The 23,009-nt window shown below is 53.4% G+C and overlaps 1 protein-coding gene across 1 annotated transcript; it reads left to right on the top strand.

Annotated features, from left to right (window-relative positions):
* The first annotated feature begins 1,306 nt into the window (after window positions 1-1,306).
* Window positions 1,307-21,546, top strand: DCAKD (dephospho-CoA kinase domain containing). The gene is made up of 5 exons (XM_061392163.1): window positions 1,307-1,414; window positions 11,676-11,893; window positions 12,538-12,741; window positions 16,947-17,034; window positions 20,278-21,546. Exons 2-5 carry the CDS (start codon window positions 11,782-11,784, stop codon window positions 20,567-20,569), a joined length of 696 nt encoding a protein of 231 aa, XP_061248147.1. The 5' UTR covers window positions 1,307-1,414; window positions 11,676-11,781; the 3' UTR covers window positions 20,570-21,546.
* The last annotated feature ends 1,463 nt before the right edge of the window (window positions 21,547-23,009 follow it).

Below are 23,009 nucleotides of genomic sequence, written 5' to 3'. Positions count from 1 at the left end.
AAGCCTGGCGTGCTGCAATCCATCGGGTCACAGAGTCGGACACGACTGAGCGACTGAACTGAACTGAACTATATGTGGAGCACCCTTAGGTGCTTTTATGTATTTTCAATTCTTTCAACAAGCAGCACAGTAGCCAATATTTGCATTTCGAAAGAGCAGAGAGGCTAAGTGACTTGGCTAGGGTTGTAAGCATAGAATGAGCTCCATAGCCAATATTCATGGTAAACGGATTAACCTTTATATGTCAGCTTCTACAACTACTGAGCCTGCATACCACAGCTAGAGAATCTATGCTATGTGCCACAACAAAGGATAACACGTGCCAAAACTAAGACCCTACACAGCCAAGTAAATAAATATATATTTTTTAAAATGTCAGTTTCTGGGAATTCCCTAGCAGTCTGTTAGGGGAAGCACACTGACTGAAACAGCCCACCCTGGCCAGGTACCATAGTAACCATTTGCGTGAGTTGTTTTACGATAGACAGTCCAGGTAAGGAACACGGAACTAATAAGCCATCATCAACCAGAAGAGTTCGGGAAAGGTCCAAAGGAGACACCACATGTCTGACCACCTCCTGGAATCCTTCTCACTGGCATCCATCTTGGCTGAACAAGGTGTCCACCACCAGGAAGGACTTCTGAGTCAGAATGATTGGCTAAAAACAGCACAATCCCATCACCATGAAACCAGAGACTGCGAGCCACGTGGCAGAGCAGTTCTCCTGGGTTCCTTTACTCTGCTGCTCTCCGGCTGGGAGCCCTTTCCCAATAAAATCTCTTGGTTTGTCACCACATGTGTCTCCTCGGACAATTCATTTCCAAGTGTTAGACAAGAGCCCAGTTTCAGGCCCTGGAAGGGGTTCCCCTTCCTGCAACAAGTCCAGTGGTTAGGATTCTGCAGTTTCACTAATGAGGGTGGACTTTAATCACTGGTCGGGGAACTAAGATCCCACAAGCTGCCCAGCCAGGCCAAAATAATTAAAAAATGGGGATGGTAATGGTATCTACCTCAAGGACTGTGAAGATTCAAGGAGAATGCTTACAGAGTGCTGTTAAGACTTGGCAGTAGCCACTACCATGGCTATTGTTAACCATTGCCAGAGGCTGCACAGCTAGTGGTGGCCAGTCCTGAACTTGAAGCTAGGCCCCGCCCGCCCCGGGTTTCTTCCAGCTTGGGAATGTTTTAGCGCCCAGAGCAGAATAATCCTGCGATCCCCACCTGCCCAGCACGCTAGGGAGGGGCGCCTTCCGGGTCCCGCCCCCAGTCGCCGGCCCCGCCCACCTTCAGCTGGCCGGACGTCCGGTCCACGTGCGCGCGCTCCCGAGGCCCCGCCTGTCTTCAGAGAGCCACCCAGTAAGCGCCTCTGAGATTGGGCGAGCGGCGGCGGCCAGGCCGGGTCAGAGTCCCAGGGTACGTAGCGCGCCGCATGGGCAAGTGGGAGCGGCCGGACCCGGGTTAGGGGGCTGGCCGGTTTGCGGCCCCTGGGGCCGCTTTGTCTACTCTGGCGTTCAGGCTCCCGCGCTTGAAGGGCTTCGTCCAGCCTGGAGGCATTGTGTCCAGGCGCCGTATTCTCGGCGCAGTAGCGGTGCTGGGCTGGCGTAGAATACGCGCCTTTCTTTTGAGCCTCGGTTACAGTTTATTGAGCACATACTATGTAGCAGCTCTTGGTCAAACGCTTTTACCTCCGTGGCTCATTGCCTTGACAACAACCCTACTAAGTAAGGTGATGTTTTAGAGCTGTGGAAACAGGTTTACAACTAGAAAGCAGTGGAAATAGTGAATTTAAACCAAGGTTTAGGCCAAAGCCGCTTCCCTCGTAGCTCACTCGGTAAAGAATCTGCCTGCAGAGTTCAGGAGACCCGGGTTCGATCCCTGGGATGGGAAGCTCCCCTGGAGAAGGAAATGGCAACCCACTCCAGGGTTCTTGCTTGGAGAATTCATGGACAGAGGAGTCTGGCAGCTACAGTCAATGGAGCCGCAAGAGTCGACCCGACTTAGAGACTAAATAACCACCCCCTGCACTTCAGACTTTTGTGGTCAGATCTGTTTGATTTTTGAATCCAGCCTCTGCCATTTCCAGTTGTGTGACTGTGGGTACCGCTCCGACTCTTGTTTGCTCACGTGAAACATTGATGGCGTGGAGTTCCCAACTCTTGCGTTGATGAAAAGGGCAGCCTACTTCTCTCCCCTCTCCCCGCTCCCCAAATGGAGGCGTTGGCGCCTCTGGCGCTGAGTTTGTTTACGAAGTTTGCAAAAAATTTTCTGTCTCTTAGTTATGGGGAAATTTTCACCCGAATGAACCTTGAAATTGAGTCCTAGTTTTAAAGTTGAGGAAATGGAAAGCTTTGAAATGTGTTTTCTTTGGGGCCGGGAGTGCAGATTTGCCTAAGTAAATCAGATGGATTTGGCAGGGTGCAGACAAGCCTGGGGACACGGTAACATAATAGAGATAGGAAGTGGACAGGCCGGTTGGGGTAGTTTTCCCTTACGAGGGCCCTAAATTCCCCCCAAATCCTCTTCTGTCTCTTGAGCAAGGTCTGAATCTGTCCTTATGGGAAGCGTGTTCAAAGGGCTCAGAACCTCATTTGGTTCCTGTGCCTTTACGACTGAAGGCAGGCCAGCAGTAGCCATTGAGCTCAGCTTCCTTTCGAAAACTACCCACTCTTAACATTTTTAGGTTGCTTAAATTTTTCTCTGAAAGTTTCAGTAGTTGCAAAGACCGTGATTTCTGGTTAATTGTAAATATTGACATCTTAAAAATGAAACTGTCAAGGCACTTAAGTCTGCAAAGGAATCTAAATACCATAGTGATTTGATGTTCCCTCATCCTTGCAAAAGATTACATGAACCAGCTTTTATTGAACAGTTGAAATTTTACATGTTACTTTTTCCTCCTTAAACTCCTATTTCCACTTAATTTCCTCCGCAGAATTTCTTTTTCTAGTCAAATCAGTTTTATACTTGAAAGTCTTTGGTTTGTTGTTCTGCTCTGCTACAAAAATACTTATAAAAACTAAAACATTTTTGAAAATTGTGTTGTCATACTGTTAAACATTTTCTTTTAGACTGAGTTCCAAAATTGTAAAGTACAAAACTGACCAAAACAACTAGTTTTAATCATTGTTAAACCTAACTCTTATTTGAAATGCTTCTCTTAATAAGCTGAGTGGAACGTTTTCTTTTAATTCATGTATGTATCCCTGTATATTTGCTAGAATTGATCTCATGTGACCTCAGCCTGCAGTGGCTTTGGTGTGGGGCTTGGGTTCCCAAGCAGAGGTTGAGGCTGGGTCGCAGCAGTGAAAGCACTGGATCCTAGCCACTAGACCAGTGGTAAGTGACAAGGGCCCTGGCCCTTCAGCTCTGCAGAAAAGAATTTCCACAAAGATGGAAAGTAGTGAAGCAAGTAAAGTATTTATTAGGAGGAAAGAGTACAGTACGTGTGGCTAGACACACGGGGCAGACTCAAAGGGAGGGTCCCTGAGTTGTTGAGTCTCGCCTTCATGGTAGTTTGAATTACTTTTATGGGGTATTTCTTCCCTATTTCCTTTGGCCAGTCATTATGATTTGCCTGGTTCACAGTCCATATTCGTTATATCTTAAGATCCTTCCATGTGGGCGTACGCATCTTTTAGCCAAGATGGATCCTACCGAAAAAGCATCTGGGTAGATCATCCCTTGACATGATTCCCCTTTGGCCTCCTAGGAACCTTTTCGGCCCACGTGTGTTCAGGGAGGTCTCCTGACTTCAGGAATGAGAAATATGTGGTCTCTGCAGGGTCCAGCCGCCTCCCTTAATTGTCCTGCTATTAACGTCTTGGAGTTTTTTGGTCAATAGAGAATGAATCTCCATTTTTTTTTAGCCTGGGGGGTGGGGGTAGGGGCATCTGCCTCCTGCCTCAGAATGAGCAACTAACCCTAACCCTGCTTACCCATGAGCTGGACATTTAGCTGTGTGCTTCATGTATTCAGGGGCTTCCCTGGTGGCTCAGGTGGTAAAAAATACCCAAAATGCGGGAGACCAGAGTTCGATCCCTGGGTTGAGAAAATCCTGTGGAGAAGGGAATGGCTACCCACGTCAATATTCTTGCCTGGAGAATTCCGTGGCCAGAGGAGCCTGGAGGGCTACAGTCTGTACGGTTGCAAACTGAACGACTAACACTTTGTGTATTCAGTAGATGCTTTTTGAGGCCCTTCTACTTATTGGGCCCTGTTTTAAGCACCTTAAATACAATAGTGCTCGGATTCTAGGGGGAGAGGCACATTACATCAAATAATCACGTAGACATATTTGAGGGGTGATAATAATAAGCGCAGTGAAGAAAAGTGGAACATGAGGGAAACAGAGGGATGCTACTTTATATATTCAGGACAGTCTAATTGGGTAGCAGTGGGACAGAGAAGGGGAAAGGGGTCCTGCATGTGGAAGGAACAGCCAGCATGTCCACAGGCCCGAAGTGGGAGGTGCCCAACACAGTCAAGGGGTAGCAAGGGGCCAAGATGACTGGAGAGTCTCATTTGATGGGAGGAGTGGGAGGAGGTGCCCAGAGAGGCTGGAGCTGAGTCTCTCCGGAGACACACAGGAACTCTGAGACGGAGAGGTGATGTGATCTGACTTAGGATCACACTAGCTGCTGTGTGACCAGCAGACTGTCAGGGCGCAAAGGCGGCAGCAGATCACTCACTGCAGTGACCTGGGAGCCAGACGCGGGGCTGGGGGGAACCAGGCGTGTCTGGGAGGTAGAGCTGGCAGGGGGCAGGTGGGTTGGATGAAGATTGTGAGAGAGGAACCGGAAGGATGCTCAGGGTTTGGGGTTGAGCAGCTGAAAGGACAGAGGTGCCCTTCAGGGAAAGGAGTAGACCGCCACCACAGACGTGTCACACGTGGAGTTAGGAAAGATGAGGCGATGGTGGCATATGTACCTCGTTCAGCCCTGATGAAACCCCTGTGTGTAGTTATTATTGACTGGGCCATGCAGCATTCAGAATCCTAGCTCCCCCTCAGGGATTGAACCCAGGTCCCCTGCATTGGGAGCTTGGAGTCTTAACCGCTGGACTACCAGGAAAGTCCCAAGTAGTCATTATTAATCCCATTTTATATGTAAGGACACAGAAGCCCACAGCGCTGGAGAATATTGCCCAAGGCCACGTGGCTGCCATCCCAGCCGAGGCCCTTGACTTCACAGCCCCTGGGGTTTGGCCTTCCCTGTGATCATTTTTCTGTGTGGCACTAGCATAGTTGTCCAGTCCAAACACCCTCCCTGCTGGGGCTGCTGCTGCTAAGTCACTTCAGTCGTATCCGACTCTGTGTGACCCCACAGACGGCAGCCCACCAGGCTCTGCCGTCCTGGGATTCTTCAGGCAAGAACACTGGAGTGGGTTGCCATTTCCTTCTCCAATGCATGAAAGTGAAAAATGAAAGGGAAGTCGCTCAGCCGTGTGCGACTCTTAGCGACCCCATGGACTGCAGCCTACCCAGCTCCTCCATCTATGGGATTTTCCAGGCAAGAGTACTGGAGTGGGGTGCCATTGCCTTCTCCAACAACCTCCCTGTCCACCCATAAAACCTCCCTGGAGCAGTGGTGTGTGCCTGGAGGGGGCTGTAGAAGAAAGACCTGCCTTCCCTTGGTGGTGGCAGGGCAGAGGGAGAGGCAGGCTGAGCGCCACACCTGCTCTGGGGACTCCCTCCAGCTCCTGGCAACCCGGAGGAGGAGGTGCTGGTTTAATATAGGTCCAGCGGATGAGGAGAACTTGGACTCAGGTTTAAACAGCAGCCTCTCACCGATAATGAAAGATCAGGAGGGGGAAAGCGTAGATAAAAATAGCACTTACTAGTTAACTGGAAAACAATTTATTTTTGCAACCTCTGGTTCCACAAGAAAATAATTGGGTCCCAAGGTAGGGAACAACTCGTTTTCATGAATGATTATATTGATCATTGGAGCAAAGTGGATACACCCGCTTTGGAAAGTAATTCAAAGGAAAGACTCGTGGCCGGTCAGGCCGGCCCAGGGTGAAATCCTGAGAGGCTGCAGAGGAGGAAGGAGGCTGGAAGTTAATGAGGGAGCAGTCTCCTGGCCCCAGCCGGCAGGTGTGGGGCTGTTGCTTGGGAGACGCAGAACAAGAGAACTCGCTCCCAACCAAGCCCTGAGCTCTCCTGAGGGAGCAGAGAGTGTCCATTCACATATCAGTCCCTTACTCTGCTTGAAGCCGCCGGGGGTTCTGTTTGTCTCCACTTTTCTCCAGGAGGGATTTACTAGCAGTGAGCAGTGTGTTCTCATGGATAGAGGAGCATGCTGGGAGCCTCCCCTGTGCCGATGAAGGGAGAATGTGACCCCAAGTATTTCCGGTCCCCTTCCCTGCTCATGGAGTTGTTCTGTTATTCATTCTACGATGATCATCAAACACTATCCAAATGAAAAGGGAGCTTTGGTTGAGAGCTCCGTGGGTGCTAAGTACTGTTCTAAGCACTTTACATATATTAATTCATTTACTTTTCATGGCAACCAAGAGTAGGGCTCCTTAGCTCCATTTTACAGATGAGGGTTAAATAACTCAAAGGAAGGTTAAATAAGGTGACCAATATCACTCACCTGGTGAGTGACAGACCCTGGACCCTGGACTAGATGCTAGGGACAAAAGGTCCAAGCGCTGGACACAGCTTGTGGCCTTGTGGAGCTTATTTTATCTAATCATCATCATGCAAACAGAAGTACAAAGCCGGGTGGGCACAAGGGAAGAAGAGAAAAGGAAGTGGTGAGAGGTGTGAGGGGCCCAGTGTGGATTAAGAGGGGCACGAGGCTGTACTGAGAGAGGTGACCTGCTCCCTGCTGCTGTCAGGTCCTGACTCAGAGTGACCACTCTGGTCCCTCAGTTAAAGCAAGGACCCCCGTCCTTCCTGATCCCCTCCCCTACTTAGCACTGCTTCACATATTGTGACCTTTCTGTTTCTATATCTCCCCAACTACCTCCTTCAGTGGAGTGTGAGCTCCGTGGGGGCAGGCGCCCTTGTTCTCAACAGTGCCTGGTGCCTGATTGGCTGAAGGGATGACTCGAGGAGTCAGCCAGGAGGTGAGGGTGGCGGACAGGGGAACCACAGACGTGGAGGCTCCGAGGTAGGAAAGAGCCTGCGTGTGCAGGGACAGGCAGCAGGCACATGTGACGAGCACAGGTGTGGACGAGGAGTGACGGAGGGGATGGGAGCGGGGGTGGACAGCGAGAGGTATCACAGGACCCAGAGACCTCCGAAGTCGAGGAGGAGGAGAAATACATCGAAGATTTTAGACGGGAATGACAGGAGCAGATGTTCACGTTAAGCCACGAGCCTGGCTGCCTTGAGAGAAGTGAGGCAGGGACTGGGGGGAGGGGTTGCCAGGTCACGGGCTCCTGCAGGGGTCTAGGGTGCGGTGGCTTAGGTTAGCAAGGTGGGCATGGTGGACTGAGAATTCCCCAGATGGCACGGGGCCGTCTGGAGGCCCGTGAAGCAGTCCACTCATTGTTCCCTAAGAAACCCTGCCAGGGGAGATTCCAAGGGAGATCAACCTTCCCCAAATGTATTTTCTTTGTCATCTCCAGACCATGGGGGCCCAAGAGGTTAAAACCAAGGAGCCCAGCAGTAGTGGAGCACAACAGAATTCTGTCGTCACCTCACAGGGCTGAAGACCTCCCCCAATCCCAGTCCTTACCCTTTCTTTACTCCCTGCTGCCTCCCATTGATGTGGAGACAGAGGGACAAGAAAAGACTGGATGTGGCTCCCCTCACCCGCTCCGGGATCCCAGGCCCGGAATCAGTTCTGGAATCCAGCTGCCACTCACTGGCTTCTCGTTGTCGCTGTGGGCCCTGGTGTTGTACTTCCTTCTCCAGCTCAGCCAACGCTCTGAACAGCTTTGGGTGCTGAGGAGGGAGACGGCCGGCCACCAGTGGGCCTGTCATTCCTTGGTCACCCTGGGAAGTTCGCTGGACCACAGGAGGGGAGGAAGGACACACCAGCGTGACTCACAGCCTACCCCGGGGCTGCTGCTGTTCCTGCTGGAAGTCCAGCCCCATGTTTACAGGTGTGGAGACAGAGGAGCAGACGGGGCCAGGTGTTTGGAGCTCCGCTGTTTCTCTCTTCGGAGCACTTCCCACCTTGGGCCAGGCTGCCGAGGAGGCTTCCCAAAGTCACAGCTAGTTTTCTGGCAGAGTGCAGAGGCTGGGACCAGGCCTCTCAACTCCAGTCCACGGCCTTCCATTTTTACCGGGGTTCTGGTGTCTGATTGGCTGGGACGCGGGTTTGCGCCCTAGATTCAGAGAGAGGGGCCTAGGGTGTACGCTGGGTTTCTTCTACACTTTTTCTAAAGTTTCACAGGGGATTCAGATCACAGCCAGCTTTAGGATGGCAGTGCCGTGAGGGGAACTGGAGCAGATTCTACAGAGTGATGAATTTTGAGCCACACCAGGAAGAGGATGTCAGAGGTGGTCACCGCTCCTGTAGGTGCCTGGGGCAGAGCTACGGGGGAGGTCTGGGTGGGACCAGGGGCCTGACTTCCAGGCAGCTTGGAACCTAAACCTTTCCTCCTTGCTGAGCCTTGAGGGTCCGGGTGGCCCCTGGGGGCAGAACGGCACTCCCCAGCCCCAAGGTGGGTACCATGTGACAGCTTTCTGTCACCTGTCAGTGTTCTCTTCTTGGCTGGTTTCATTTGTTACTGTCTGTCTCACCAAGCTTTCCTGAGGGGCAAGACCTGGGTTTCACTTTGGTTGCTGCAAAGCCCAGAGGGGCTCAGTCAGCAGTTTGTGAGGGAGCAAGCTATGGAGGGGCTTATGGGACTGGAACAGCTGGTATTTGTCTTTAAGCCAGGGGGCTCACAGCCTCCCAGGGCATGCACGCCTCCATCCCCTCGCCCCTCCCAGCGGAGGCCAAGCCACTGTGAGTCTGTTTCTACAGATTGTCAGCCAGGGCCCCAAGAAGGGGGGATCCTCACTAGGTTACCCCAGGAGCCAGGGGCAGACACTGAGCCTGTGCCCTGGTGGTCATGCCTTAGACTCGGCCCCCTGTTCTGCAGAGGGAAACCAGTGTGATCATTAAGAAATCATTTTTCTTGGCCCCTGTAGACAGACGCACCCTCCTTATTTCGTCTGAATCTAAATGTAAGTTAATTTCCCATTCTCTGAGTACATGAAGGCAGAGGTCTGGACACAGAGTTAGGAGCCCTGATTTCCATCCAGGCTCTGCTTTTAGTTGTGATCCTGGGCAAGTCCCCTCTTCTCTGGTTCTCAGTCTATACCATCATAAACAAATAGCCCGTCCCAAGCCCTGGGACACAGCAGAACTCCCTGGGTGCCTCCACCCCTCTCCCCTGAGACCTGGTGCAGTAGGTCTCCAGAAGGGTCCTGTCCTGTGTGCAGGCAGGAGGTGAGGTCTGCTCAGCCACGTGGTCTTCCAGGCTCCCTTACCCAACTCAGAAAACTCGGTTGACCAGGTGGCAGCGGCTTGCTCTCACTGATGAGGTGTCAGGCCCCTGCGGAGAAGCAGGCCCCGTCCTTTCCTTCAGCTGAGGCCAGTTCTCCGGCCCCACTCTGTGCCTCCAGGTGTGTCTTCAGCAGAAGAGCAGACCCAGGGCTTTAGGGACAATAGGAGACCATTGGGATGAAGAATGCCTCCGTTGGGTGTTCCATTTCAAAGCATCAGCTGAGTGGACCAAAAACAAATTGTTTCACAGCTGAACCCTTAACTCCTCTTTTGTAAGCTGTGGGGAAACCTACCTGAGGGCAACTCCAGTCTCAGAGATTGAGGAGCAGTCTTTGTAAACGGTTTAATAATTTAGTCAGAACTACGTTCGGATGGTGACTGGTGGATATTTTCCTGTCTCCATCCCAGGCTTCCCTGAATGAGAATGAGCCCGGGCAGATTTCAACTTCTAGGTTGGTGTCACCCCGAGCCACCCAGCCAGCCTGCCCACATCCAAGCGGCTGCCTCCCTATCACTGGTGTGTCCTCAGGGGAGGCAGGCTCATTTCAGTATTGTTGTTCAGTAGCTCAGTCGTGTCTGACTCTTTGTGACCCCCTGGACTGCAGCACGCCAGGTCTCCCTGTCCCTCACCATCCTGGAGTTTGCCCAAGTTCATGTCTGTTGAATCAGTGATGCCATCCAACCATCTCATCCTCTGCCGCCCTCTTCTCCTTTTGCCCTCAGTCTTTCCCAGCATCAGGGTCTGTTCCAGTGAGTTAGCTGTTCGTGTCGGGTGGCCAAAGTATTGGAGCTTCAACTTCAGCATCAGTCCTTCCAATGAGTATTTTAGGGTTGATTTCCTTTAGGATTGACTGGTTTGATCTCCTTGCTGTCCAAGGGACTCACAAGAGTCTTCTCTAGCACCACAGTTTGAAAGCATCAGTTCTTTGGCACTCAGCCTTCTTTATGGTCCAACTCTCACATTCGTACATGACTACTGGAATATAAGCTCAAGCAAAGTGTAATCAGGACAGTAAGTCTGCTGTTTAACCAAAAAAAAAGTCCTGTGACAGATTTCAAGGTCCTGGAAATGCTTCCTTTGACACTTCTGAAGGAAGGATGAGAGAGACCTGGCCTTTGATCTAATTTCTCCCAGCTTGGGAACAAAGTCCAGGACATGGTAACCATGTTTACTGAAAATGCAACATAGCTTAAAATCTATGGTGAGAGTCTGCAGTTGCAGGAATGGAGACCTTATTTCATGAAAGTCTTTTTTCCTTTCCGTGCCTTGCCACAAGAGCATAACCCCCAGCGTCCACCCTGCACCAGCACCCTCACCTCCATTCCTGGTTATTTACCATGTGAGTGGTAGTGCGCTAAGGGCTACAGATGCATTTTCTCAGTCAGTCTGCAGAGTTTCTGCACAACGGCCTTAGGAGGCAGGTTCTGTCGTCCCCATTTTACCCCATTTTATGGATGAGAAAACTCAGGTTCCCAGAGGCAAGTGACTTGCCCTGGATTGCATGGCATGTAAGTGGAGGAGCTGAATTTGAAGGGATACATGCTTCTAGCCTCTGGGCTGTATTGCAACTTCTCCGTCTGAGAGCCGCAAGTCGCGACGCCAGGTTTAAGGCTGTCTCCCTGCCAAGCCTGTCATCCTTTCCTCATTATTCTTGGCATGCTCCATCCTTCTCCAAACTTTGGGCTAAGTGGCCACCCAGCCTGCCTGCGGCTGGGCTCCTCACCTCGGTCACTTCTTCGATGAGGAGTTGGGATTATTCTTCTCAGTTCCGACCAGCTGCCCAGGCTGTCCCAGTTCTAGCGCTAGGGCACACGGGCAGGCTGTTTCCTCTTGTGAGCCTCTTGTCCAGACGAGGAAGCGGAGGCTGGGGTTCACCCCAGAGGGACAGCTGTCCCCTTCCTGTGGGAAGTTTGCCCTCAGTGGGGTATCGCCACCTCCAGAAAGCTCTGTCTGCTTAACAGCACTTGACCTTGCTCTTCCTGCTCAGCGTTTTGATGGCTAAATTTACATAGTGTTAGTTTGCCTTCTTTGTGAATGTTTTTAAAATACCGGAGGCCTCCCGGTAAAGAGTTTTCTGTCTCAGGTGGATCCAGAGCCCCTGAAGCTCAAGCCATGGCACTGCCTGGCCAGGCTGTGTCTGCCTTGCTTTGCCTGCCTTTGCTTCACCTTCCCTCAGCCTCTTGGCCCCACACTGACCAGGCCTGCTCTGTCCCATGGGCAGGTCCTTCCGGCGTTCCTGTGGAGGACCCTCACCACTGGGGAGCTTGGCCCCTGTGACTCCAGACTCCTGGTTCTTGGTCTCACCGACCTCCCTCCTTCCTGGGAAGATGTTCCTGGTGGGCCTGACAGGGGGCATCGCTTCAGGGAAGAGCTCAGTGATCCAGGTGTTCCAGCAGCTGGGTTGTGCGGTGATCGATGTGGACATCATTGCCCGGCACAGTGAGTTGTGGGCACAGCTGTACCTTGCAGCTCCTCTCTGCTTCCTTCCTTCCATCAGGCCTCACCTTTTCACAGGCCTTTCCCATCAGCCTGGCCTCCTGCTCCCAGCCCCTGTGGCCCCCCTTCTTCTGCTCACTCTTCCCTCCCCCTCCCCTCACCCCATGACCAACACGAGGGATTCTGTGTACTCTGGTCCCCTCCCTAACTGCTTTCCCTCCTCTGATTTTTAAAACATTACTTATTTATTTCTGGCTACACTTGGTCTTCATTGCTGCACGGGCTTTTCTCTAGTTGCAGCGAAAGAAGGCTGCTTTCTGGTTGCGGTGCACAGGCTTCTGAGTGTGGTGCTTCTCTTGTTGTGGAGCACAGACTCTAGACACACGGGCTCAGTAGTTACGGCATGTGGGCTTAGTGGCTCCCTCAGCACATGGGATCTTCCCGAACCAAGGATCGAACCCACGTCCCCTGCATTGGCAGGTGGATCTCAACCACTGGACCATCAAGGAAGTCTCCCTCATTTTGTTTTTGCTCCAGCTGAAAGAAGCACCCCTGGGTTGCCCCATCATTTTGCCTGTAGCCCCTGGGAGTGTCCTTGTTGGCCTGGAGGTTCCAGAGAATGACCCAGGTTCCTCTTCCTGCACCAGTTGTCCAGCCGGGATACCCGGCCCACCGGCGCATCGTGGAGGCCTTTGGCACCGAGGTCCTGCTGGAGAACGGCGACATCGATCGCAAGGTCCTGGGCGACCTGATCTTTAACCAGCCCGACCGGCGGCACCTGCTCAACAGCATCACCCATCCTGAGATCTGCAAGGAAATGATGAAAGAGACCTTCAAGTACTTCCTTCGGGGTAAGTCCTGGACCTGGGACCAGGCAGGGCAGAGCCGGTTCCTCCAGGCTCAAACCCTTCTGTGCAGAGATTGTCCATGGAGGGAAGAACCAGTTTTCATGCAGGCTGTCAAATTCACTCTGCTCATTGGCATCCCCTGTGTAGCCGGGTACCAGCCCCAGAAAGATGAAGTGATGTTCCTCAACTCTTAAGGGAGTGGACAGTTTAACGAGAAGAGGTGCTTGAGGCTTTTGAGCCCTGAACTCCAGGAAGCTGATTTTTCTCATAGGGGTGGGAGTAATAGTGATGTTGTTGTCGTGGTTTAGTTGCTAAGTCTTGTGTGACTCTTGTGACCCCATGGACTGTAGCCCACGAGGCTCCTCTGTCCATGGAATCCTGTAGGCAAGAATGCTGGAGCAGGTTGCCATTCCCTTCTCCAGGGGATCTTCCTGACAAAGGGATCAAACTAGCATCTCCTACACTGCAGGTGGATTCTTTCCCGAGGAGCCACCAGGGAAGCTTCAGGGAATATAATACTTGACGAATAATGGAGTCGTAAGACCAGAGTTTAAGTCCCAGCCCTCATGGTTTCCAGCTGCATGACTGTCAGAGTGAGCCCACCCCTCTGCCTGTTTCCTCCTCCGCAAAGTGAAGCTAATAATACCATCTCGAAAGTTCTTAGGGACTAAGAGTCCACACCATGACTGTGGGTCACCAAGCAAATGTAAACCGTGGTCAGAGTTGGTGCTGGTTGAGCTGCCTGGGGGAGTAAGTTTGCAGGGTGGAAGGTAGGAGGCTCCAGCATGGCCAGGGCTGGCAGGGGTGAATTCCAGTGGAGGATAATCCTTCAGGGCTGGGCCTCAGTGGAGAGAGCTAGCCGGGCATGTGCGGGGCCAGCCAAGTGATGAGGCAGGTCTAAAGGAGGGGAGCATATTTGTAAAGCAGGGTCTGTGGCAGCCTTTTTCCCAAGCCATACACTGCATTCCAAGCACTGTTCTTCAGGGCGGCATGGGGTAGGGGTGGCCTGATCATTACTGTCCAGGATGGGGTCAGCCCCCAGGAGAAGGGGGAGAGCCCAGAACCTGGCTTGGGATCAGGCGACAGGCTGGCCCAGGGCCCTGCAGAGCTGCCTGCCAGCCTCTGGGACTTGGAGCCTCCAGCCCAGGCTCTGAGTTGAAGGCCTGCCTGCTTGTCTGCCGTCAGTCACCAGTCACGAGGCTGAGACTTTGCTTCCTGGAGGCTATGAGGAGCCTTCGTGTTTTTTTCCAGGCTTTTGCACTGTGATCATGGCCAAATTCTCTCATGCATCAGGTTCTCATGTACAGAGTGGGGACCTTCCCCCCTGACCCCACCGCCCTGGCCAGTACCTCCCTACAGAAGGAAAAGGATGAATTGACAGACAGCCTGGACATTGATACTCCCTTCCCTGCCCCTGAGCCCTGGCCGGGCAGGAACTGGTCTGGATGTCCTCCCTGCCAGACCAGCTTTTGCTCCCCATCTCCTTGTTGCAGGCCTCTTTCCCCACCGTCTCCCTCAAGGAGAGTCTCTGGACTCTTGCTGCCTTTGTCCTGCCTCTTGTGTCTGTGCCAGGACCCCTTCTGTCCTCCCCTGCACTGCTCCTGCCCCCCACCGCCCTGCCCGTCCCTCAACCGGGAGTGGGGCCTTCTGCCTTTCATTCCTGCCCTTTCGAGATCTCTCCCAGGCCAGGTGTGAGTATGTATGTCTTCAGGGCTTCAGGGTGGCAGCAGCTCTCCCCTCATAAAATTACACATCAGATAATGTCACCTGCTCCAAAGTTCTCCCACTGTGTCATCTACCCAGCCTCCCCTCTCCCCAACCACCACCACTTAAATAAAAGCCAGGAAGCTCTTTTCAGCTCGATAAGGTGAAAAATGGGGATGACAGCTGTGGCTTCCTCAGTCCCAGTTTTCCCCTGATGAGTATAACAAATACAACTGTCAGAGTTGGTATAATCAAACGTCAGATAAGATCACCAGCTGTTGGGAGGTCTCCGCGTAGGCAGACGGATGTCTTAATAGAGTCAGGATGGTTTGCAGAGCTTATCAAGCAGGAGCGATGTGACAGCTGAATAGCCCTTTGCCAGCGAACCAAAGAGCTGGCCGCAAGCTCCCGAGAGGGGCCGAGGAGAAAGGACAGTGACGGGAGAGAAAGGGATGGGAGTGGAGCAGAAAAGGGAGATAAAAAGCCCTGGAGGATCTGGACTCGGCTCCTGCTCTGGGCTGGGGAGGAGCGGGGAGCCCGCGCTGCCGGCCTCCTTCCTCCAGGAGCACTGGTAATGGTAGTAATAGCAACCGTCATCTGTGGAGCCTCAAGTGAGGGTCTGGGTGACGGGGAGCTGAGTGGTTTACAGACTTTTGCTCTCGTAGTCCTTAACCATCTTCCTGTGAGGTGGGTCATCCTTTCAACCACCGACATAGGCGAGGCTTGGTAATGGGGCCGAAGTGAGACAGCAGGGGCCGCACACCAAGGCACGTCCCAAAGCCCGTTCCCTCAACCCTGGCTTTACCTGAAGGCGTCTCTTGGGCTTCCTGAGCATCGAGCCCTGAGGAACAGGAAACCCAGAGGCTTGGGTCACCGCGTCCCCTGTACCACCTGGAGCGCAGCTGCCCTGTGACGCCCCTGGGATGGTACCATGTGTGGTTGGAAGTGTTCGCAGTGGGGCATCGTCCAAGCCAGGCAGGCGTCTCTGGGCCAGAGCCAGCGCCCAGCCCTTTCTCACTGCTCCTGGACCCATGCCAGCTTGTTGACACTTATACAGTGGTCACTGGTGTCGAGAACTAGGAGCCCAAAGCGTTTCTGGGTGAGAAGCTCAGGGACGTGTCTGCTCAGTGGGTGAGGGTGCCGCCCCCTTGACTGGCCTTGGCTTGTATTGGGTTGGCCAGAAAGTTCATTCAGGCTTTTTCATCGGATGTTGCAGGAAAACCCGAACGAACCTTTTGGCCAACGCAATAGTAGGCGGGCTAGACAGCGTCTTTTACCCTGCGGGAGTTGGTTCTATAGTATTAGTCATAACCACCCCACCACCTCCAGACCAGTACATGTACTCCCTGGCTGGAGCTCTACCTCTGATGCCACGAAGCAGCCTCTTTCCTTTGGGGCGGCTCCTGCTGCCCACGTATGAATCTATAGATAGCGTTGCGGGACTTTTCAGCAGGGAGCCAGGCTTGGACCTGGCTCCTGGGTGGAGAACCTCTTTTTTTAATTTAATTAATTTATTTTTGGCTGTGCTGGGTCTTCGTTGCTGCTTGCACTGGGCTTTCTCTAGTTGTGGCAAGTGGGGGTTACTCTCTAGTTGCGGTGTTCAGGCTTCCCACTGTGGTGGCTTCTCTTGCTGGAGAGCACAGCCTCTAGGGTGCGCGGGCTTCAGTAGTTGTAGCTCTTATATTCCAGAGCCTGCGGTCAGTGGTCGTGGCATACTGGCTTAGTTGCCCCTTGGCAAGTGGGATCTTCCGGGACCAGGAATCAAGCCCATGTCCCCTGCATTGGCAGGCGGGTTCTTTACCACTGAGCCACCAGGGAAGCCCCTTTTCCTCTTTTTTTGAGGAAAGGTGGGTGAAATAGGGCAGAAAGGACCCAGCTACTCCCAGAAACTCTCCCCAGTCTCCTATAATTCGGCTGTGTCATCTCCCCTGTTCAGAAATGGCAACTCTTTGGGTTTCAGATCAGGGGAACTCAACCCTTTGTGACCGCTTTGTCAGCCTCGTCTCATTCTGCTCCAGGCCTCCACTTCAGCCAGAGCCGCTCCCATTCCTGGAACCCTCACCTCCGCCCACCTCATTTTCAAATCTCAGAGGTCCTACCTGCTTTTCAAGGCCACTACAAATGCCATCCTTTCTATAAGGTCTTCCTGGATCATCCACCCCAAAATGACTTTCTGCAACATTTTGTCCTGAGTGGCATTGGAACCAGCTAGCATTCAGGTTATTGGAGAAGGAAATGGCAACCCACTCCAGTATTCTTGCGTGGAGAATCCCAGGGACGGGGGAGCCTGGTGGGCTGCTGTCTATGGGGTTGCACAGAGTCAGACACGACTGAAACGACTTAGCAGGAGCATTCAGGTTATGCCTTTCCTTAGAAGGTCTCCCCACTCTGCTGGGGAGCTCCTGATGGTGGGGGACAGTGGTTTTGGCTCATTCCCACACTGAGCATGTAGTCCTGTGTGTGCTTATAGAATTGAGTTTGTGCATTTCCTGGCCTCTCCCCAGGATACCGCTACGTGATTCTGGACATCCCCCTGCTTTTTGAGACCAAGAAACTGCTCAAGTACATGAAGCACACCGTGGTGGTATACTGGTGAGTGTGTGGCATGGCCTGGCCCCACCGAGGCTGGAAAGGAGCACCCCCCGGGTAAGGCGCGTACCTGTGAAATGGCCCATCGCATTTTACCCTTTCCCCACGTGGTGACCAGGAGGCCCAGGGGGTTTGGGTAGCAGTGCCCTGAGCCTGTAGAAACTGACCTCTATAGAGCCAGGCCCAGATATGCCTGGGGTGGATGGGGGAAGTGATGGCCCCCAGGTGTCTCTCTAGTGCTTGGGAAGGGCTCCCCCTGCTGGTTCTTGGAGGCATTTCAGCCCAGATGCTGGGCCCTGCCCTGGGGGACCATGTTCTTATTCAGTGGTTTCCTTTTCCCTCCTGTAACGTTTCTCAACTTTCCAAACAGCTCCCACATCAATTTACCTCTCAACATAAGGTAGTCAGGACAGGAGTTGATATTTCTTGGGTATGGGAAACTCAAGGCAGGAGTTACAGAATTTGTCTAGGGTCACCCACTGGCAATATGTATGAACTGAAAGTTGCAGAGAGGGAGCTGTCAGAACTCAGCTAAAGAAGGTGCTTTGTTCTCAGAATCCCTCAGGATGTGGAGCAGACCGGCATCCAGGTTTGGCAAACAAGAGGATCAAACTGTCAGAGAAAATGAGTCATAGTCCCAGTGGGGTGTGAGTGTAGATGAGGCTTCAGGGTGTCTCTGCCTTCCAGAAACTTCCGGGATGCCACCCACAAATACAGCAGACACAGAGGTGGGCCCTTGGCTCTGCAGGTATTTTGGGCACAGGGTGTTTCTCAAGAGACTAATGCAGGGGAGGCTCCTGGAACACCGGAGGCAGGGCCTGGAGTGCTCAGCGCCCCCAGCGTCACTTGCCCTCCCAGCTCCTAGCCCTGGGCTGTCATTTAAAGGCAGCCTGAATCTACTGAGCCTGGAGCAGGGACTCAGGCCTCCTCTTCTCTCCCCCGCTGGAGCAGGGACTCAGGCCTCCTCGTCTCTCCCTCGCTGGCCTGTGTCTACCCGTGTAAACCTGTAGCCTCTCTGGCTTCTTTGTTCCCTGTTTGGGAAAGACTGTCAACTGAGGCCAAGCAGACTCTATGAAAACAGTTCTCTGTGCCTTGGAGTTTTAATATAATTCCAAACTTTGTACCAAGGGATCAGAAAAAAAAAAAAAAAAAACCCTCCTCTGAGTATCATGTTTAAGTGAAAGTGTTAGTCGCTCAGTCGTGTCTGACTGTGATTCCATGGACTGTACCCTGCCAGGCTCCTCTGTCCATGGAATTTTACAGGCAAGAATCCTGGAGTGGGTTTCCATTCCCTCTTCCAGGGGATCTTCCCGACTCAGGGATTGAACCCAGGTCTCCTGCTTTGCAGGCAGGTTCTTTGTCCTGAGTAAACAAATTAGGACCTGGTTGCATCTGCAGTCACCAGGTGACTCAGGCCTGCGTTTCCCACCTTCCTCCTCCCATGCTTTCCTTTTGCCAAGAGACAGCTGTGGCTCCTGGCAGATAGATGGGGCTTTGTGGATTTGCCAGCTTCCCAGGAGATCCTCCAGCCCCACTCACTGGCCAGAGCCTTCCCAGCGTCCCAGGTACCATACATCCCCTGCTGTTATCATATGTGGTTGTATGACTTTTGAGAGTACCCAGGAGATAAATGAAGGATTATCTGTCTTTCATAAAAGGAATCTACACTCAACAAAAATAAGTCCATCCCCACATGGACTCCTTTAACTGGCAAACTACCCCTTGGGCATTTGAGCTAATATGGGGGATTTACCAAAGTGTGATTATACCAAAATGTGATTATTCACTTTTTTGAGGAGCTTGCCAATTGTTGGGTAAATGTTTGGGCAAAAATTCACTTACCCCAAACAACATCAATCCTTAAACTAACCACATGGGACTCCTGCTGACCTTCAGGCAGGGCCGTCGGCGAGTTCTGCCTTCACATCCCGGGAGGCCCACTGGTCTCAGCCTCACCCTCTAAAGGATGAATGCTCACTTGTGGCCCCAAGCCGTCTCCATTCTCTCAGCCAGACTTTCCCAGCCACAGATCTGCAGAGTCCCTGACAAGGATTGCATATAGTCCTTGTTCTCAGCCTGGTGGGAACTGGCCCCATGACCTTGACAGCATGCTATCCTCCTAACAAAGGAAGTCAGAAGTCCTACCAACTTTTCAAGGCCAGTACAAACGCCATCTTTATACAAGTTCTTCCTTGATTGGTCAGCCAGAAATGACTCTGTCACGTTCGGTCCTCAGTGACTTTGGAATTGGCTAGTGTTCAGGTTGTATCTGTCCTTTCTGTCTTGACATCCCAGGAGGTCCTCAGGTCTAGGCCACAAGTAGACTAAAGGGACTAAACTGTAGTCATCAGATCTTCCCATCCTATAACTGGAAAAACTCTGGCCTAGTGGCAAAGCAGAGATACCCCCAGACGGCAGAAAACAGCTGCTGCAGCCTTTTACCCCCTTGTTCCCATCTAGGGGCTTAGGCAGTCAGAGAGCTAGGGGGCTGGTAGAGATGACCTTGCTCCAGAGGACAGCTGGACGATGCCTGTGTAGCCAAAGCAGGACAGGGAGCTTGCTGAGGTAGGACCAGGCAGTAACATCAGAGCGGGCAAGAGAGGCAGTCTTTGTATTTTCTCTGGAACTGGGAGACTGGGTGCTGCTCGGCCTACTGTGCAGTGCTCAGTCCTGTCCCAAGGGCTAAGGGGATCCAGTTCTCAAGTCCTTGCTCCTGTTGGAAGCATGTTGGGGCATCTCTCTTCTTCCGTGCCCTCCAGCCCAGCGGCCACCGTCTCAGCACAGTCCTTGTGCTCTGAATGTGCTGGGGTGGGTGTGGGGAGAAGAGGAGAGGGCTCTTTGTGGAAGCCCAGGAAGCTGATTTTTATGCCGCAGGCCCTGGTCCCCAGGGGAACTGCAGGACACATTTAGCTTGCAGACCCAGGCCTTTCAGTAAAGGTCATCCATCCAAGGATGCAGGATGTCGCTGATTCCAGGTGACCAAATCCTCCCATCTTAAAACCAAGGAATCTCAGGCCTGGTAGCCAAGCAGAGAGACCCTAGATGGCAGAAAACAGCTGCTGCCCCTCTTTCCCCTCCCCATTTATACTAAGGGGCTTAGGTAGCCTACAGCAGTGCTAGGGTGCTCATGAAGAGTGGGGTGAGGTGGGGGGAAGCCCGAGCTTCCAGGGCTGCCCACCCCTGTAACAAGGGAGGAGGAAGTCCAGAGCCTGCAGTGCCTGAGCAGCCCTTCTGCCTGGTCCGTAGTGACCGAGACACGCAGCTGGCCCGGCTGATGCGGCGGAACAACCTGAGCCGTGAGGACGCGGAGGCCCGGATCAAGGCCCAGCTGCCCCTGAAGGACAAGGCCCGCATGGCCCGCCACGTTCTAGACAACTCGGGCGAGTGGAGCATCACCAAACGCCAGGTGGTCCTCCTGCACGCGGAGCTGGAGCACTCCCTGGAGTACCTGCCACTGCGGCTCGGGGTCCTCACGGGGCTGGCTGGCATTGTCGGTCTGCTCTACCTGCTCACCCACTACCTCCTGCCTTCCCCCTAGCTGGACCCTCCAAGGCAGGAACTGCTGGGTCTCAATCTCCTCAGAGGCTGAAACCAGGTAACAAATGCATCGGGTTTCCTCCCAACCCCTCAACACACGCACTCTGGATCCGGACTGGAGCCCTGCCCTGGGCCTTCCTTTCCTCTGGGCACATACGGCATGCTCTCCGAGGCAGGGAAACAGCCCTCTGTCAGCAGATGCTCCTTTCCACCTTCCCCAGAGCCCTTCCCTATGGAACCCCCCACAGAATAGTGTCCATGAGAGGCTGTGACAGTAACACTGAGAGACTATTGTTAATTTCTTGTGGGTGGGGGTGAGGAGCGCTCTCAGGGGCTGTCACCAGTATTTAAAGCTGGGAGGGTCCCTGGGCCTGAACCGTCTCCAAGCACATGCGCCATCATGGCCAAAATGTCCTCTTAGTGGACATCGGGGAATCAGTTTGGACCAAAGGCTGCCCCCTTCAAGCAGGATTCCCTCGTAGACTGAAGCCCTCAGCCAGGATACAGTAAGGATTCGCTTATGGGCGATGCTATATCCGGGCAGAGGCCAGGCCTCTTCTGAGATGACCTACCGCCCCCCGTGGTATTTCCCCAGCACTCCCTGCAGCCCACTCCCTGCCCCCTACCACTCTGCCTCCCTGAGCTCTTGGTGGTCCACATGCACCTGGATTTTTCTTGCCTCTGTGCCTTTGCCTTGCTGCTCCCCAATCTAAAATAACCCTCCCCCCACCCCCCAACTGGGTACCTTCTAGCTCAGGCACCACCTGAAGCTCCAGGAGGGATTAGGTGCTCTGGGTCACCACCCTGCCACCACTACCATGTTTTACCTGAATCCACAGTATAATAATCAACTAAAAGCTGGTTGGTCTCTCCTAGACTGTAAGCCCTTTGCGGGCAGGAACTGTGTCTTACTCATCTCTGTTCCTGGTGCAGAGCCTGAGTTGCCACTGGTGCTGAATAAAGTGTGTTGATCTGAAATGCCCCATGCTGCCACTGTACCCCCAGCATCACTGACCAACTGAGATTCCCAGACTCCACTCATACCATTTGGGCTTAAGCATGGCCTCCTCCCACACTAAGACCTGGGCCCCTCACTCCCCCAGCCCTAGAAGGTACAGTCGCCCTCTTGACTTCATCCAGGAGGATTCAGCCAGGTCCTAACGTACCTGTGTGAGAAGAGTGGAGGTGCTGGGGCAGCCTCACATCCACGTACTCCATCTTCCTTCCCCAACCCAATTAGACCAGTGTGGACATCAGTTTCCTCTTGCCAGAGCCAGCAGACCTGCTGATGTGTTGATCCTGCGGCCAGCAGCCTATTAAAGCCAGAAATGAGTGTGACAAATGAGACTGCTGTGGTGGCCATATTCAGTGCCCCCTTTCCCCGAGCTGCTCATACTTTAGAGACCAGCTCATTAACTCACTGCAAACCCAGGAGGGGCCGAAGCTGGTCAAGGAGGCTGCAGAGTGGGTCCAGGGCTGGATGAGAACGGCAGAGGGTGGCGGCTGCTTCTGCGGTTTGAGACCCAGAAAGGGGGGAAAGGAGGGAAGGGTATGGATCTCTCCCAGCACCATTACCCCAGTCATGGAGAAGATGGCTCCTTGTGAAGACGTGTGACATACTGACACCACTGCATTGTGACACCCAGAGGTAACAGTGATTATTCTGATTCCCCGCCCAGAGGGATGATCTGGTTTGGGTCAGAGCCAAGGTTCAGAAGACTGCCCGCTGTGTCCCAGGGCCTATAGGGAGGGAGCAGACCTGGGATTCCTCTGGCCCATTAGGCTCTGTCTCCTACCTGTGTGACCTCCTGTCTTCATGATGTTTATATCAAAGAATCTAATGGAGGACCACGGAAACCCTTTGCAAACAGTAAAGCTCGAGTTATTTTCTTCCCTGCCCCAGTATACCAAATTGGATGCAAGAATGTCAGAGGATGGCCAGTCTGGAAGGTGTGGAGAAAACGCCATCCCGGCCTCTTCCCATGCTTGGTGGCCCAAGGTGCCTTACAGGAATACTACTTCCTCTGGGGCATCACTGCGTGTCTCGGTCGCTCCGGAGCCCCTTGGATAAAGCAAGAGCATGTCCCCCGACCCCGCAAGCCCTGGTCCCGCGACCCGGCGGCACCCTCCGCTCCGGCCGGCAGGTGGCAGCACCCGCCCGGATTGGGGTCGGGCTTCGGCGACCGGCGCCAGCCAAGCGATCACTAACTTTCTCCCGGTGGCGTTCCCGTCTCCTCCGGGGCCGTGGCCGGCGTCAGATTCCCCTGCAGCGGCGGAGGCGCGGGCGCGCGGCCGGGCCCGGGGCGCTAATTAACAAGCCGTGCGGCTCACCGCGTCCTATTTGCTGGAGCTGCGAGACCCGGGCCCCGCGGGGCGGAGGGACGTGTCCCCATTCCATCCCTGTGACAGGGTGACCAGTCTCCCACCCTCCAGCCGCACGC

This window comes from Bos javanicus, chromosome 19, assembly GCF_032452875.1.
Source record: "Bos javanicus breed banteng chromosome 19, ARS-OSU_banteng_1.0, whole genome shotgun sequence".
Taxonomy (NCBI): domain Eukaryota; kingdom Metazoa; phylum Chordata; class Mammalia; order Artiodactyla; family Bovidae; genus Bos; species Bos javanicus.
The sequence above is the reverse complement of the archived record's forward strand: the minus strand, read 5'-3'. Positions and strand labels throughout refer to the sequence as shown.